This window comes from Neurospora tetraspora, assembly GCF_033439725.1.
Source record: "Neurospora tetraspora strain CBS 560.94 chromosome Unknown B0H65scaffold_2, whole genome shotgun sequence".
Taxonomy (NCBI): domain Eukaryota; kingdom Fungi; phylum Ascomycota; class Sordariomycetes; order Sordariales; family Sordariaceae; genus Neurospora; species Neurospora tetraspora.
In genome coordinates, this window is record NW_026944384.1 from 2,116,344 (window position 1) to 2,133,901 (window position 17,558).

At 53.0% G+C, this 17,558-nt stretch overlaps 4 protein-coding genes across 4 annotated transcripts; 1 reads left to right on the plus strand and 3 right to left on the minus strand.

The window, feature by feature from the left end:
- Positions 1–15: 15 nt before the first annotated feature.
- B0H65DRAFT_456133 (uncharacterized protein) lies at positions 16–2,087 on the plus strand. The gene is made up of 2 exons (XM_062826275.1): positions 16–452; positions 723–2,087. The coding sequence occupies exons 1-2, from the start codon at positions 305–307 to the stop codon at positions 1,595–1,597; spliced, it is 1,023 nt and encodes a 340-aa protein (XP_062684151.1). The 5' UTR covers positions 16–304; the 3' UTR covers positions 1,598–2,087.
- A 2,507-nt stretch (positions 2,088–4,594) lies between these two features.
- B0H65DRAFT_100791 (concanavalin A-like lectin/glucanase domain-containing protein) lies at positions 4,595–6,901 on the minus strand. The gene is made up of 3 exons (XM_062820438.1): positions 6,224–6,901; positions 5,852–6,157; positions 4,595–5,796 (listed from the first exon to the last, which is right to left on the minus strand). The coding sequence occupies exons 1-3, from the start codon at positions 6,480–6,482 to the stop codon at positions 4,850–4,852; spliced, it is 1,512 nt and encodes a 503-aa protein (XP_062684152.1). The 5' UTR covers positions 6,483–6,901; the 3' UTR covers positions 4,595–4,849.
- Positions 6,902–8,249: 1,348 nt separating this feature from the next.
- Positions 8,250–10,184, minus strand: B0H65DRAFT_100782 (uncharacterized protein). The gene has a single exon (XM_062820437.1). It carries the CDS (start codon positions 10,091–10,093, stop codon positions 8,513–8,515), a length of 1,581 nt encoding a protein of 526 aa, XP_062684153.1. The 5' UTR covers positions 10,094–10,184; the 3' UTR covers positions 8,250–8,512.
- Positions 10,185–12,249: 2,065 nt separating this feature from the next.
- Positions 12,250–14,046, minus strand: B0H65DRAFT_420012 (uncharacterized protein; the record flags this gene model as incomplete). The annotated part of the gene is made up of 1 exon (XM_062824250.1): positions 12,250–14,046. One exon carries the CDS (start codon positions 14,044–14,046, stop codon positions 12,250–12,252), a length of 1,797 nt encoding a protein of 598 aa, XP_062684154.1.
- Positions 14,047–17,558: the final 3,512 nt, after the last annotated feature.

Here is a 17,558-nt window from a genome sequence, read left to right on the forward strand (position 1 = left end):
GAGTTTCCCTGCCTTGCCTGCCCTGCGACTGCAACACAACGTCAAAGAAACCACCAAGGCTGTGTGTTTGTTGTACCCACCCCGACAACAACCACCTAATTCCACTTCCACTTCCGTCTTCCACTTCTCCCTTCTCTCCTTTACAACGAGCAGCTCAACCACAACATACTTTCTCTTTTCTGTATCGCAACCATCACCTCTACCCGCGACTCAGCCCATTGACCGTCATAACTGTCAACTACCTTTCAGAAGTACTCTTAGCTGTCAACCAGGTGCAAACGGCGCCGCCGACCAGCAATTCACAATGTCGGACTACAATAGCATGAAGGTCCCCGAGCTCAAGAAGCTTCTCAACGAGCGCTCTTTGCCCCAGACCGGTAACAAGGCCGACTTGATCGCTCGTCTTCAGGAGCACGACAACAAGCAGGCGAAGCCCGCCGATGCCCCAGCTGGTCAGTTTTCCCCGATTCGATGATCCTCTCTCCCTGGCTGCGAGAAAGCCCGTCACGTCGCCCTGCAATCACGCACGCGTTTCAAGCTTCCACACTTATACCCCACGATCGCTACCATACCATCAGCACTTGGTCTATGCCCATCATAGAAGAGCTGGTCGTTTGTGTAACCCAGACCGCTTCCAACACGCAACTCACCCAGAACTCACCTTTGCCACCAACATCATCATCGCAGGAATACCAGTCACTAACGCTTCACTTTCAATTCAGCCACCACCAAGAAGGACGGCGAGGCCGAGGATGAAATTGACTACGAGGATGATGACTTCCCCGCTGGCGACAAGAAGGCTACCACCGAGACCACAGAAGAAAAGGCCCCTGCCGCCGGCGCCGCCGCCGAGACCGCTACAGAGTCAGAGCCCAAGGCCCCAGTAGAATCCGAGGAGAAGAAGACAACAGAAGCCGCCCCCGTTGCCGGTGCTAGCACAGAACAACCCGCCGCTTCTTCCACCGAGGGAGAGGAGGCCGCCGCCAAGGACACTACCGCCACCGCTACTACTGCCGAAGAGCCCAGCAAAGCAGAGGAGCAGAAGCCCGCCGAGCCTCTCTTCTCCCAACACCTCCCCCCCACAGACGCCAAGTCCGAGGCCGAGAAGCGCGCCGCCCGCGCCGCCCGCTTCGGCATCACAACAGACGAGAAGTCCGAGGAGGCCCAGAAGGCTGCGCGCGCCGCCCGCTTCGGCCTGGCTAACGACCAGGTGTCAGCTCTCGACAGCGCGTTGCCCGATAGGCCGCGCAAGCGTGGTCGCGGCGGTAAGGAGGAGGGTGTTGCTGGTGAGGAAGGTGGCAGTGAGAGAGCAGCTAAGCAGCAGAAGACTACTGCTGCTGCTCCTCAAGAGAACAAAGGCGGCAACCAGAGGCAAGGTGGTGGTGCTGGTGCTGGTGCTGGTGGTGGAAGGAACAGGCATGGGAGGAATAGGAACAACAACAACCGTGGTGGCCAAAGTCAAAACAACAACAGGCAACAAGGGAATCAGCCCAAGCAACAGCAGCAACAACAGAAAAAGCCTGCTGCTGCTCTTGACCCAGCGGAAAAGGCCAAGTTGGAGGCTAGAGCGAAGCGCTTTGCTGCTGCGTCCTCTTAGGGCTTTGGTGACCATCAGCTAGGGGGATAATAATAGCTTCGGATAGCGTGATAGCGTGGTCAACCTGTAACTCAATATTTTTCTCGCTCTCTTCTATCTTAGCTCTTCTTTCTAACGAGTAGTAAAAGTTTGGATGCAGGGGTGGTTTGATCCCTTATGATCTATGTACAGCGAAGAGAGGGACTTTGGAAGAGATGAACTAAGAGAAGTCATGACAAGAGTCCGGCTCAGCTTAGTTTAACTTTCCAAAACTTGCTTGCTTGCTTGCTTGCTTCCCATCAGAGTGTACGTTTGGCGTTTCGGGTGGCGGACAGGAAGAGGAAGAGGATATGGCTGGTTAAGATAGGTTAAGGGAAGGTCTTTGTATCTAGTGATTTGCGTTCGCTATATCTACCTACATTTATATTAGCTGAACTGTTCGTTCAATATGATAACATGTCATGTTCATACGCGGTTTCTCATGCCTTAGTGATGTCCTAGCGCATTCTTCATGAAAGGAAGTTGGTGATGATAGGCAACCCTAAGAGTGGAAGAGTCCATGGAGTTTGGTTTACACATTGAACTGCCAACATGATTCACCTCCGCGTGCGTGCAGTCCAACACCATCATGGATCCCAACAGAAACACTATACGTCCGTGGGAAACTAATCCACCAGCTAGACGCCGGGAAAGAAGGTACAATGAATTCATCATATCCACCCAACACGAACGCCGACACCAACACCAACAGCGCCTCTCTCCCGGGTCGCTTCTATCAAGGCATCCACAGCCCAAGCCAGAACCACAGCCAGAACCACAGCCAGAACCACAGTCAAAATCGCAACCAACGCCCTATCGCCCCTTTCCCCTCCCCGTCCTCTTTCCCATCTTCTCCCCCCTCCTCTTTCCCCTCTTTCCCCCCTCTACCGTTCAACACCCCATCATCGTCAACGCCAGCATCAAACTCAGCATCAAAATTAGCTACACCGTCCTCCTCCCCTTCCTCCTCCTCCTCACGACAACCCAACTTCAACCCCAACACCGTCATCGCATCCCCCGTCCTCTGCCTCTGCAAAAAAAAAAAAAAAAAAAAAAAAAAAACCTGGGAAGAAGTAATAAAATGGAAAAGTCTCGCAAATCGTAACCACAGGTTTGGAAGCCAACACAGGTTTAGAAGGTTCGAAAGCCCGAAACGTCGGAATTTTTTTTTTTTTTTTTGATGTATTTAAGTCAAGTCACGCCGACGAGGGAGGGAGATGGTTGAGTATTTGGATGCTGGGGCTGGGGGCTGTGGAACAGGTTTTTCAGGGAATTACTCAAGATCTTTTCTGATTTGCCAAATTGTTGGGACGTGACTGAGCTTAGCTAAGTCTAATGCTGGTGCTGGTGCTGGTGCTGATGCTGATGCTGATGCTAGTACGGGGACGGGGATGGTGGAGAAGGGGCAGGGGGAGAGGGGGAGAGGGGGAGAGGGGGAGAGGGGGAGAGGGGGAGGGAGGAGACTGAGACTGAAGAGCAAAGAAGGGAAAGAAGAAAGAGAAGGAAAAGAAAAAAGCGCAGGAGTTACATCAGTTGGAGTTGGAGAGGGCTACTAGGTTGATGATGGAGGTGGCGAGGGCGGAGGCAAGGGTTAGGAAGATGAGGAGGGACATGGAGGGGGAGGGGGGGGGGGGGGGATTGGGCAAGGGGGTTCGGGGACGGGGAATTCGTAGAGAGAGGGGAAGAGATGCGAGAGATGCGAGTAAAAATTGAGTGGGAGGTTCTAGAGTAGAAGAGTACACTAGAAATAAACATGAATATTTTTATTTTTATTTTTTTTTTACAGGTGAAGATAGATAGGTACTCGTCAGTGCACCTTTCAAAATGCAACCAACTAGGGAGTAGTCTAGTAACTTGGGTGAAAGACATTGATGGTTTTCCATAATTCACGACAGACAGCAGTGATGATGTTGCCATCACGCAATTCTAGTATCTTATTCCCAACATCCTCTTCCGCGCTTGTGAAGGAGGGAAACGAGCGAGTATAAGGGGATATGTATGAGTTGGGAAAGAGCGCAAGAGAATTGACGAGGAGGAACTAAAAGAAGGGATTGTCTTTTAGAGATCGTATTCAAAATGTCAGTCAGGTCATGATATGATCGATCTGAGCTGACACTTTTTATTTCCCAGCTCCGGTGAAGGTGAAGAAGCATATCCCAAACAATATACTCCACAGCCTGAGCTTTTGTCCGCAACCCGGGGTCCGGAGCCTTGATTATCACTCAAGGAACAAAAGCCGGTCGGTGTTCTTCTCTGCTACAGGTTTCAGGAATCTGAAAGAATGGGGTTAAAGGCTAAAACAGTGATCATGTCGTCCTGCTCGAGGCAGACGACGGTAATCGGACGGACAATCGCCGTCGGCATCACGAACTCACCCGCTTCCCCCCCTCAGGGCACGCAAATTTTGAAGACAGCCACGCAGTGAACAGAGATGACGAATGATATAGATATTTGTTCAGTGTAGGTACGTACGTATTTGAGCAGCGGTGTTGTATCTCGCGAGCAGTTCTGGTATAACCACCTGGCTAAGGTAGTACTAAAGTAAAAACAAGAGAAAAGGAATCAGCCCCATCCATCCATCCAATAGCCAACCTCCCAAACCTGCCAACCCAACCAACACCCAAACCAACTTTAAGCATAGATGAGATGAGATGAGATGAGCGAGGTTCGAGTTTGAAAAGCCATCACGATCGCTAATGCTCCAACCCTTAGGCCTAATCACCATGAATGACTACCTCTACCCCCATTTGAAGCAAGTGCAAATTTGCAACCCCCAATGTGCTTGTTGATGATGAGAAAAAGACAAAGGAAAACAAACAAACAAAGAAGGATATGAAAAAAAAGGCAACCTATAACACCTTGACTCCTACATGCCTGTTTGTTTGTTGATTGATCGCTCGTTTTTCACCTACTCACGATGACGATGACCTCCATGCATCCCGCACTCAGTGGCTTGTGTCTGGATACCCTTCTTTATAGACCGATGATACAGGTGAGAGCCAACTTCCTTTGCCGGCGCTAGTTTCCCCTGCCTGAGTGTGTGTCTTGTCTTGTCTGTAATGATGAGCGGTATGCTTTTCCGGTTCCCAGTTCCAGGATATGTCACTTCCTCAATCCCTGTCCTTGTCCCTGTCCAAGGGATCCTCATGATAATGGGCACCTGTGCCTTGACGATGATTTGCTGCGGCACCAGCGCGCATTGTGAGTTTTCCTCCCATCCCGATTTTCAGCCCTTTAGCTCGAGTCCCTCGCACTTCTTGTGCTGTCACTCCTATCACGTCCAGCGCCTTGTCGAACCGCATCCTGATAGCTCGGAATCGGAGGGCTCGACGGCCTATGAGAACCTGCCCGTGGCCTGTTGTTGCTTCCACCGGTCTGAATCGGCCTTGTTGTGGCCGACGAGGCACCGCGACTCCTGCCGCTGAGTTGGATGAGAGGAGTGTTTTCGCTATCAGAGCTGTTCCTCCTGCTTCCCGGTCGAGAGTTGGCAGGGCTGGTATACTCGGGAGGTGGCTGATCCGGACTGAGGAATCCACCGGTTATGGGCTGCCCATCTTGGTTGACCAACGCTGCAGCACTACTGCTAGGTTCGCCTGCATCCTCCGTGGGTACCAAATGAGCAAGCGAGATATCTGTCGGGCTGCGAACGGGTCCTGGGCTCGTCGGTGGGAACATTCGAAAGTTGCCTGATCGTGTGCGGTTATGAGAAGAGTCGACTGGGGCCAGTCCTTGTCTAGAATATGTCTGCACGGGATGGCTATACCCGCGCCCACGCCCAACCGTGCTGGTAAATCCATCCTTGGTGCCGGCCTCGAGGAGAATGCTGCCTTGCTCGGAACCATATGGCGGTGGCGGTGCGAGCGAGCCGGTCATGGGAGCGAGACCCCACTTCTTAACGTTGGCTTCGATGAAAACAAAGCCAGCCTGACCAAAGTTGACATGGACGATGCAGGGTCCGTTCGCGCCGATCGAGGGGAAGAAGTTTTGCGACTTTAGGCCGTGTACCACATCCTCCAACTTCTTTCCGTTTCGAGTGAAGAAAATCGTGCCACTTCGCGGGCGGTAGCCGACGCCAATAACATCGCCTTGAACAACTTGGGGACCGTAAGAAGTAGCGTTGAAAGGTTGGTTGTAACGACGGGTTCCGTTAGATAGGTACGCGACAGAGTATTTGTGAAAGCCTGGAAGGCTGGTTAGTCATCTTGATCGTGAAAAGAGCGACAGATGTGTACGAACCAGGAAGCCTGAACAGAGGATAGGGTTTGGTAGCCATTCCTATGCTAATCAACGTGTTGTCCGGCTTATCGTAAATCTTGGCCTCCCAGTAGTAAACCTCATTCTGTTTCGGTACCGGCAGGTTGCTCATGACAGTGCATTCGGAATCGAAGAACTCAATCTCAGTGCGGGCCTCGACAAAGCAGTTTGCGATTTCCAGCTCCGGCTCAAACTCCCAGGCCGACACTCCCTTCTCCTGTATGGCAAGATATTGGGAAAGCGAAATGTCCGTCTGCAAGGACTCGGGTGGGTTGGCAGCGATAAAAGCTAAAAGATGGAAATCGCATCAGCAACACTTTTCCGGATGTGGCAAAAAGCCGACAGATGCCTTACCTTTTGCCCTCAAGTATTCCGTCCGCTGCATATCATCCATCGTTTCGAGGGCCTCAGCCTCCTCCCGCAAGAACTGTTGCTCGTCATCGTATTCGCCGGGTCGACCAATGCGGTCGAGGAAGATGCGCCCTGATGTTGTGTAGCGGAAGAAGTAGAAGATGAGGAAGAAGCAACCGATCAGTATCGCCGACCCGAAGGACGATAACAGACCGATGATAATGCCGTTCATCCCGGGACGGTAATCTGGCATTATTATCATGAAGACGGGCGCTTTGTCTGGAGAGATTCCGTCGTCTCTCGAGCAAGTACTCTACGTGAGTATTCGAACAACGGCCGACTGACGTTGGCGTCACCGCCAAGCCTTGAGCATCCGTGACTGCCTGGTCCTTCGTTGATCCCCACGGCGCTTCCAGGACAATGGCAAGCCCGGCGGATATTCAGAGAGTGGTGCGAGGTTGAGCGCGATCGCAACCAGCGGCGGAGGACGGGCAGCTGGGGGGGCAAACAGGTCGAGGGAGATGTAGGGTGAAAAAGAACGTCGGGGATGGTTGGGTTGTTGTCGGCAAAACCTGAAGCGTCAAGAATGCGGAGAAGAAGGCGAGTTGGGCGTCGGTTTGGTTTATGGTGGTTATCGCTGTGGGTAGGTGGATATCCGTCTTAGTTGGCAGCGCAAAACTTAGGCAGACTATCCTCGCAGTCGCAGCGGTGCGTTCGATCCGAAACGGGAGCCGGCGAAGGGAAACCTGACCTTATTAGGTGGACGAGTGGAGGACCAGGACGATGGTTGCAGGTCACCAAGCAGGCAGCTGGGGCTACGGGTCTTGGGAAGCTCAGGGCGGATGGCGGCTTGTGTCGATTGATGTTACCTTGGCGCGCGATGAGGTGGGCAACCGAAATCAGTAAATGGCAATGCCTCGGAATGCGCTCGGTCTAGCGATGTGATGCGATGAAAATATTAAAGAAGAAGAGGTGAGACAATTTACTGCAGAGGTCAGGTACACAGCAAAGAACAAGTTGAACGGTGTTGCAAAGCTGGAACGAAGATGGACGATCAAACCAAGGTCATGAGGTGATAGGACAGAGGGAAGAAAGACAAGATGATGGTCCGGGCAGGCCAACGCTCAGAGCGCCCAGCGTCTAGCGAAGTGCCCACTGCAAGCGTGCTTTTTTTGGTCCCAGAAGGTCAGCATGCTGACACCATGATGATTACGGTTTGTACACTAACTAACAGGCATGGATTCCCCCACTACAAACAGTTAACCCAGTATCAAGTGGCGGGGAAAGGATCCTGCCTATTTCGTGTGGATGTGGGTCGCAAAGGTCTCAAGTGGCGGAGAGCAGATGACGCTCACGACAGGAACGAACAACCAATTCTAGAACCAAGATCACATCTTTTACAACGCTCCTTATCGGCCAGAGGAAGCATCGAGAATATTCAAACCTAGATCTTGATCAGTAAACATCAATACGCTCCATGTCAGGCATCGCCCAGGAACAAACTATTCTAGGAACACTGTTACATGGGCTCGCTGGGGCACCAGGCTGAGCCAGGGTCTTGCTGGCCGCAGCACCGTTTCAAATGGCGCAGTTGACGGCTTCAAGATCTTGACGACACACTTTATCAACCGACCATCCTGATATAGAGATCGGCGTCCGCAGGGGATTCCGCTCAAGCGAGTGTCGTCATCCGTGCGTTTCCCTGGGTTCGAGGAAATCATGCAAGTTGACGGACTTTGAACGAAAGCCGCGACCTCGAACAACATGCTTTTCCGGGGTGCTCTTCCGGACGGGACCCTGAATGGATGGAGTCCGTCACCCGGCGCATCCGGAGCATCTCCGAGACTCTCCGTGTGACCCGGACGTATTTATGTAACAGGATTTGGCCGTTCAACATGCTGTGCGCTTGAAACACCAGAGAAGAAAGGAAGGATGTTTATAATACATTACTTGCAAATCTCATTTACATCAGCTAGCTCTGAACATTATCAAACAGTTATTTGCTTCGACTATAGACTACATACGAAAAAAGAACGCCCGCCTGCTTGTGTCCAGCCAGGTATTTATCAGCCATTGAAGAAAAAGAAGACAAAAAGAACAAAGAAGTTGCTGTTTGTGCTTGTGGAAAGCTCGTTCGTGCAGACATTATTTCTCTTCTTTCACTCACCACCTCAGACCCATCATCAGTGTGATACATTCCTTTCCATCCATCTCTCTCTCTTTCATTTCCAAATCGTCATGATCATCATAACATCTCATCAGCCAGCCAGCCCATGTTCGTCATATCTTCTCTTAGTAACCGCCAACGCTGCTATCCCCATCACCATCCCTCCGGTGATGCCTCCTGTACCCAGCACCGTTTCTCTTCTTCCTCCTCTCCTCCGCATACGACACCTCGCTTCCCACCGAGCTCTCCGCGCCGCTGACGGGGATGTGAACCGGGTGCTTATAGACCTTGTGGCCGCTGACCTCGCTCTCCGTCAGCGTGCTCTCCGTCCCCGTGTAGCTCGACGGGACCAAGGCGCGTGACGTACGCAGCGGCGGGACTTCGTCGACCTCGTCATAGTCGTTGTTGTTCACCCGAGCGTACTGTCCGTTGCTACCCGTGGCAACAACACCCTCCTCGTGCTCGTGGACATCATCCAGGACACTCTCGCCCCGCTCGTCGATGCGGCGCAGCGCGATGGACGATTCGTCGCCCACTCCGTGCTGCCAGCTAAAGTCCCGTTTCGACGACCGCTGCTCGCGCTCACGCTGCCCGGCTGCTGCAGCCGCACGATCCCGTTCCCGCAGACGACGCGCCTCGGCCCGCAGCCGTTCGGCTTCGCGGCTGGCGTTCTTGTCGGCTGTCGAGTACACCTTGCGAATGCCGCCCGTCTTCTTCTCCTTCTCGCGCTCTCTCTCAGGGTTACGGTCATGGCCAAGCTCCCGATCACGCTCCCGCTCCCGCTCGCGCTGCTCACGCCTCTCCTTACGCTCCGCCTCCTTCCTGGCCGCGCGCTCCTCATCCCGTTCCTTCTTGCTAGGGCTCCGCTCGTGCTTCTCCTGGTGCTTTAACAAATCCGACGTGACGGTGCTGCCGCTATCAACAGTCGAAGTGCCCACGCCGCTCCAGCTGGGGTTAGTCGAGCCGTCCCACTCGCTCGCCTCGCTAGCGACATTGATGCCACCGACACGGGCGGGCTTCTCGGACCGGTAGTTGCGCAGCTGCTCCTGGGCCAGGGCCTCGGCCTCCTCGTCGATCATGATGCCGTCGGTGCCGACCTTGCGCTTGCTCCGCTTCTTATCCTCCTTCTCGCGCGCCTTCTCCTCGCGCCGGCGTTCTTTGTCGCGCTCCTTTTGCTCGCGCTTCTTTCGCCGCTTCTCGCGCCCGTAAATGTCGGACACGCCGCCCGTGATGCCCGTGATGCCCGTGATACCGGTGGTGGCGCTCACGATCGTGGTGTTGTCCATCTCCGTCATGCCGTCGTCGTCCGCCACGTCCTTGTACACGCTGCCGCCGCCGAGGATGGTGCTGGGCGTCGCGTCGGTGTAGATGGTGCCGTTGGGGCCGACCTTGCGACGCATGACCGTCGACTTGTAGTCGTCCCAGTCGTCCTCCCTGAAGTAGAAGCCGCCGTTCTTGGCCCAGAAGAAGAACCAGACGCAGCCGATGACGATGGCGGCGCCGAGGATGCCGAAGAGCGCGAACATGGCGTTGTTGTTGATCTCCTGAGGGTGCACGAGACCCTTTTCCGGGTCGGGACGGTCATTCTGCTTGTTGTCATCGCGGGCTAGAAGGATGGCGCGCGCTGCCAGAGGGCCGAGAGCCGCGATGTCGTTGCCGCTGACGACAAGGCGACGGGCCATGAGGGCGCGAAGTACGGGTGCCATGGTTGCGGTTTGGCGTCCGCCGTTTTTGGCAGAGACGGAGCCCAAACTTAGCTGGTGAAGAGCTGGTCAACCAGCCAAGCTGAAGAGAAGGTGAGCTTCGTCGATCGGTGGAATGGGTTTACGCGCTCTGGAGGCTGATGCGCGCGGTGAAGCTAGCTTCTGAAGGAGTACGGCTGCTGGAATGGAAGGGTTCGATGGAAGAAAGTCCAAATGCTTGCAGGACTGCAAGTCGATGAAGGTTGCTTGGGTGAAGAATGCAGGTCGACGAGCTGCAGGCGTTGGCGTAGCCGTAAGCGTCTGTCTGTCTCTCTGGGCAGGGCCGTGTTTTGGCGCTTGGGGGTACCTGAGAATGTTGTTCACCCAGAAACTGGGGGGCTGGGGAAGGACCGGGGCTGGGCAACTGGGCCAGGGCAGGGGTGGCTCAGTTCTGTTCGTTGGTTGTTGTGCCCTGCTGGTTGGCTGGCGATCGTCAGGTCGTAAACTTGGATTCGGTTGGCTGGGGACCACGCAAAAGGCAGGCAGGCAGGCACGTCTGGCACGTCTGGCAGGTTTGGCAGAACAGCCCATCCTGCCCTCCTGCAAATTCTCTCCCGTTCTTTTTGCGAATCGCAATTCCTCTTGCACATACGAATCCCGTTCTCTCCCGTAGTTTTGTTTCATGATTTACCGGCTGTCACTACGTTCACGGCTTGTAAACCTGAAATTCTATGACGTCGTTACAGGTGCCTCCAAGAACACAACAGAAAAGCCAAAGGCTTGGCGCTTGCAGGGCAACAGCGCGTCTGCGCGTGTTTCAGCTTCAACTGAACTGTAAAAGTGGAGCACCCGCATTGTGGAGTCTTCAGTGCCACTGCCGTCGGGTACAGTTAGGACGAAGACATCTGGCACTGGGCTCTTATCGCGATCACTTACACGGTTGTTGCTGCGAAAAGTTCAGAGCTGTTGAAGTGTGCCTCTGGGGAATAATGGATTGCTCTTCAACAAATGGAGCTCATGTTTTTTCTTTTCGATTTATTAAATGACATCGTACTGAATAATAATGGGCCCCCTAACAAGTCACGACGGCGATCAACAAACTTCTTGAGTCGTTAGCAACGAATTCTGCCGGAAGAAGAGCTTGAAAACTCTCCCGTGTTCAACTCCCCGTAATTTCTGGTTGGTGCTTCCACGACGACATGAGATTGATTAGTTGAGTTGCTTGTGACAAGTAGTCTAAGTTGATAGTCTAACCTGTAATTGTCATGAACTAAAGGAAGCAGGCTATGCATGCACTGGACAACATTCGTCATTTAGGTAGCAGTGGTCTGTATGTGTTGGCGTGATAACAAATCATCAACACACTCATGTGCTCTTCCTACTGAACCTATATCTAGTCCCGAGCGGGGGTGGCAAGACACCGGGAAGAATGGCCATAACTGCTTGATGAAGAATCAATGTGATTATTACAGAGTGTGAGGAATATGTTCATTTGTGAGATGGGTTCTCGACTTGTAATCGAACAACTGTGACCATGTAGAGGATTTGGAGTGGTGTTATCGACCATTAAGACTTGGTCAACAGGACAGGGACCTAGTGCATTGACATGGGTTTGAGATGAAGCAAGTGACCCTTATAAGAGCAACGTAAAAGGTTATTTAGATAGATGTTTCATGCAAACTGCTCATCTGCTTCGGTTTTGGAACGTATCTTGAGCTCTGCCACCACCACCGCTTTTCCTTAACGAACCAGAAGTAACTGAGATGTTGATCAACAAGTTGGAAACAGAAGTACACAAAAGGAAGAGCCGACTGTGTCGTGCTTAAATAATTATTTTTGCCATGCCAGATATTGGATATCGTCTCTCCAAAACTTTTCCCCGGTCCATCAGACAGTGACTTGCAGCAAGACTAAACCGCCAACCAAGAAGAAAATCGCAGTAGATCCAAGCGAGGAAGCAAGTGAAGAAGATATTATGCCAAAAAAAAGGGAGAAAAAGAAGAAAAAACCATCATCGCTAAACAAAAGGGCCATTCATAAAACATGATACAAAGTCGTTTCTTGCTCGTTCTTCTTTGTCTTTATCATCGTCATTTCATCGTCTCATGATCTCATAATCATCAGATCCAAAACATGAAAAAACATCAGTCGTAACCTTCGTCTATGACCCAAGTCATCCCTCAGTAGCGATACGTAGGAGGATCCGTTGGGTACTCGGGATAGGCCGGGATATAATCGTAATCGGTGCCGTCAACGTCGCGACCGGCATAATGCATTGATCTTGGGCGTGACCTCGCCCGCGAGGCCGCGCGAGTCCTGGTCTGAGATCGCTCAGCCCGAGGACGACGTTCTTCATAGTGCTGCTGGCGTCCATCCTCGATATACCGAGGCTGGCGCTCATCATATTCATCCTCGTAGTCATAGTACGCCTTCTCACTCCCGTTTCGCCCAGAGGTGATGGCGTTCCTTGAGATATTGATTTCGGCTCCACCAGCGCACTTCAGCTTCGCGCCGTTTACTTCGAGCACGGCACCCTTGCCCTTCATCACCCGAATGGTGACATCTTCATGTGGATTGGCGCTTGACCGCGTGGTTCGTGTTGTTGCCGAGTGCCTGTAATCGCTCTCATCACGGCTTTCTTCCGAGCTCTTTGTGGAACGACTGCTGCCGCCGTTCCTTTGGGCTCTGCGGAGAGTTTCTGCCGTGAGCGGCATCGGATCACCACCAATTGTCTCGGTCTGGTACTTGGCGGCTTGACGGATTTTTTCTTCGTATCCGCTTCCAGGGGCGGCAATTGACTGTAGCGCTGCTCCATAATACGAGTGTCGCCGATTATGCCGACTGGCTATTTCCATCCTGGATTCCGGGTCTTCGTATGTTCCCGCGCTGACACTGGGTCGCTGCTGGTGCCTCGGTCTTGACTTAGACCGCGCTCTGCTTGCAGCGGGAGCAGGGGTCTGGTACTCGTAAGGAGTTGGCGAAAGGGCAAATAACGCATCGCCCGACTGGTCTTCATCAGCATATCGTGAAGCTCGTCTGCCCGGTGTTGTCGGTACTGGCGGTGGCCTATATGGGTTGGCTGTCGGGTGAGCGGTAGAAGACCTGACTGGAGGGGGCATTCTCCGGGCGTCTTCGTCCCTCGACAGTTTTCTGTGGGAAAGAGAGGGCCGCGGCATCGGTCTCTCGTTCTCTTCGTCGAAGTCTCCCTCCCCATATTCAAGAGCGCGGGAGGTGCGATAAGCCATGGCAGTTCGGGGGCGGCTCGGGCTAGTTCCAAGACTAAGAGCAGCGAGTTGGGCATCTAGGCGTGGATCGAAGGGCTGTGCAGAGAAGTAGTCTGTAGGCTGTCGGCTCAGCGAGCCCGGCGTCGGAATCGGCATTGGTTGCATGGATCCCGGTCCAGCCCATGTTGGCGGAGCAGTTGGATAGGATGGAGGCATGAATTGCGGAGGAGGGGGCGGGGGCCCAGGCGCTGTATAGCGAGCAGAAGGGGGAGGTGGTCGTGTTGGGCCCGTCCCGTAATAACTACCGGGCCGAGCGGATGATTGAGGACGAGGGGGCCGAGAGGAGGATGTTGTCATCGTAGGGCTCACGCCGTAGTACGAAGCCTCGATATCCCTTCCGGTCCTCTCGGAATCCCCCCGTCTGTGAAGATTGCCGGTGGTGTTGGCATGTCGTGGAACGGGGCGTGAGGACGACATGCTGGATCTTTTGGTGCCGGATGTCGACGTTTCGCGCTCTCTTCGTGGTGTCTTGAATGATTCGCTTCTGCGGGGATGTCGCGTCGAGTCGGAGTCGGGCTGGCCGTTTGTCACTATGGGTGAAGAGTCTGACTTCTTGTGCTCTTTTCGTGCACGCCCGGAGCTCGAGTCTTCTTTGGAGCCAACAGAGGCAGCGTAGCGGGAGGTTCCTTGGATGATATTTCCGTCGTCGTCGGCGTCTTCCACAGACGCAATTCTTGAACGGGTCGAACTCATTGGGAACGAGCAACAGCTCGCGAGTCGGTATTTAGGCCACTCGGGGAGGTGGTCCAAGGCAAGTAAGCCTCAAGGCGGAGGCGGGCCGCAGTGAGGATATCCAGTCGCTAATGTAGGGACAGCGAGGTTAGCTTATGCTACGCGCAGTGGATGCTGACGCCAACGACAACAACAAATGACACGGTCAGTTGGGACGAAACGCACGAACCTAAGAGCGGGGGTGATCCTGGAGCGATAACCAATGGTGCAGGACAGGAACAGCAAGGGTGAGGTGGAGACTAGCGTCGGGAATATGGATGGAGTCAGGGCCGTCTCGTCTGATGTTCCAGCAAGCGCTTGTTGTCAGTGTTTAAAGCCGACTGTGGTGTTTCGTCGCGGCGGATGATGCCCAGCAGAAACGCAAGGAGGGATGTAGCAGAGGGACTGTGCTAAGCAACGGAAAAATATTTAAAAAAAAAAAAAAAAAAAAATGTAATGGAGGAACGTGGCTGAGTGGGCAGCGACGAGTTTTATTGACTGCGGGGGTGTAGCCTCTGTGCCTCTGACACTTGGTCCGACTGAGGACAGACCTGACGGGACTGGAGCGGTGCGATGCCTGCTGGGTAGCTGGGTGCTTGAATATTTCCCAGCGCAGTCATCCAGGTCTGTCTGAGCTGGAGCGGGAGACTCAGAACTGGCAAAGCAAAACTGGGGGGACGGGAATGGGGAGACACCTCAGCGAGACACCTCAGAAGAGAAGAAGGGAGGGGGTTGGAGGAGGGGTGAGCGAGTGTGTGTGTGAGTGGTTGACACAGAAACACCGCCCGCCTAAAACACTCACACTTGTATCGATAATGCAGCAACGGCGTTAGCAACAGTGCTCCGGAAAAAAACAGCTTGCTGGAACGGCAAGTTACCGGACAACACTGACACTACCAGAACTTTCGTTTATCTCGATCGTTCCGGACCTTACTCCGGCTGAATTGTTTCTTCTCTCTTCCCTTTACCTTCCTCTTATGGCTTCTTTTATTCACGGTGACCGTAGAGTCTGAACGTCCCATCCGGTGAGATGAGTCGATGCCGAAAGATTCAACGGCGTTGTTCGGGTATCGTACCGTACGGTACGCTACTGTATGACAGGGTGTGCCTCGTGGACCCGTCCTGTTGTTGATCCCGTTGTGGGGGAGGGGACTGGGGGAGATGCTCCAGTGAGAGATGGCTCCAGATAGTGGATCGTCGTCGTCAACCACAAACCCTTGCTCTAAGGTGATCGATCCTCCCAAGACACTTGAGAATCAACTCATCCGAGTGTCTGCTTTAAACCTTGAGGAGATGAGACGACCAAAAGGCAGACAGGTGGGCGGAAATCAGAAACTCGAACTGATTTTCTCCAGTCTCGGACGACAGTGATGATCTTCGCGCGGATGAGCAATCGCTGCTATAAAACTTTTGGAGTAAGCCTGCAGGTCGGGCTGTTTTTGCAAGTTTTCATGTTGGGAATTAAGGCTGGTGGGTGGTTGCTCTGCGCCGATGAGAACAAGAATCAAGCGCAAAGAAAAAGAAGAAAATGCGAAACGATGTCGACGATATCCCGGGAGGATGGGATAGGTAGGCTGTATGAAATCATGGAGACATGATGTACCACTCACCACAGACCTGTTGTTGTCTTGCTTATCCCATCCGTTTCTGCTTCGCCGTCTTTAATGCCCGACCTCTTCTCTTTGGGTATCAACGGTAATTTGCAGGATCGCTTCCGTGCCCGCCGAAAAATAGACAGAGGTCGACACTCTCTTCGTTTGGATGTTCAAAGCCGAACACGATATCGTGGTATGATGGAAACTGGTTTAGATCTTTTGAGGAAGATTTGCCTGGAATCGCACTGAATCCTGGAGAATTTAAGGGAGCAGATGAACGGAGTCCGGGTATGGTCGGTCCATCAAATAATACCGCGGCATCTTGGCTCTTGCCTAACAAGTTCTAGATACCTTCAAGGCAGCCGCCGCCCGCTTTCCAGGCAGAAGGGTCAGCACGGCTATTCGCGTCCATCTGGACTTGTTCGCTCTTGCTGAAGTTGTAGGGTCTGGAATGCGGGCTTCTGCAAGTCAATAACCGTGGACGGTCATTTTCAGATTAGCAGTGTTAAATTCGAGTCATCCAGCTTGGCGTAGGCATGTAATCTCCATGTGTCTCCCAACCTCCTCACGTTCATGAAAGTAACCATGAGCGTCCATGTTATTGAACCTTTAACATTCTCCGTTATCGGGTCAAGTGAGACATGGCGCCCTTGAGGAACCCTGAGATAAAATCCTCGATTGTCAGCATTGTCTCAAGGCAAGCTCGGGAACAACGACTCGGATATCTTTGCAACAAGCAATCCTTCGTTTCGCAGCACAATGCCATGTGCTAAGTATTTCACCTTTTAAGAGACATCTCCAATGAAGTAACTGTTTCAAGCCCTCAAGTCTCTAGTGTGCGCGCAAGTGACGCCAAGGGTCGTTTTTAACAGCCCACACCAAATGCATAAAGACTATCAACCCCTCAATCTTCAAGTCACCCGCCCAGAAGAAACGGTCCTAATGCTTCAAGTGTTGCGAGACTAGATAAACATGCGGCGCAGAGAGGGTGGGATGATTGGTAGGGTGCAATACATGTGCCAGCTTCGCGCATTGTCGCAATTGCGCGGGAGAGGAGCTACGTCTCATGCTGTATCACCGTGAAAAGCGGTTTAACACAGAAAAAATCGAAGCCTCTGTGTCTTTTGCACTGAAGAGCAAGTGACTCAAAATCTTTGTGCCACAGGCAAAGCCATCTTGGGCGGACGCCCACATGTAACGAATTGGACAAATTTCCAACACGTTCCTCTCTGTGCTCCGCATACAAGGCATTGACGCAAGTGCAAGGGTGCAGCCGAACTTTTTGTGCAGACTATGCGAATCTCTGCAAGAACGATGCGGCCGATGATGCACATAATCATTGACGTACCAGGCCCAGGGTGTTCCAGTGACATCACCCTGAATGAGCTTGATTCCCGCCAATCTGGTATCTTCAGACTCGGCGCAGATCCCTCGAAGCCTTCTGGAAAGAATCTCTGAGCCCAAACGTGGCTGAAACATCCAACGAGGAGGAGGCTAAGACGGCAAGCTGTGGACCAAAGAAGGCGCCTCAGATCACCAGTCGTCCAGGCCCAGTCGAGCTGTAACGCGTTTCACCCTTCCGGGGGCACCTGACGATCACGGTTTCGGGCCTTACCGACAGAAACCTGACGGATGAACACCGTGCATCTCTTTGTTCCTTTGAGTAGGGATGGATCCACAGCTCAGAGCTTCGGTCCAAACACAAGGACCCTTTGCTGCCAACGGCGAAGTGCTCGATTTGCGAAGAGTCAAGCGCGGGCTCACGAATGGCCTGGTCGTGGTGTTCCCTTAGCTTGGTCTGCAGTATGAAGGAGTCTCAAGAACCTCCTTGCTCTGACCAAGCGATGCCTTGTGGGTTCTTCGTCTTCGCCTCGTCTGCCAAGCCTAAAGAAAGACAAA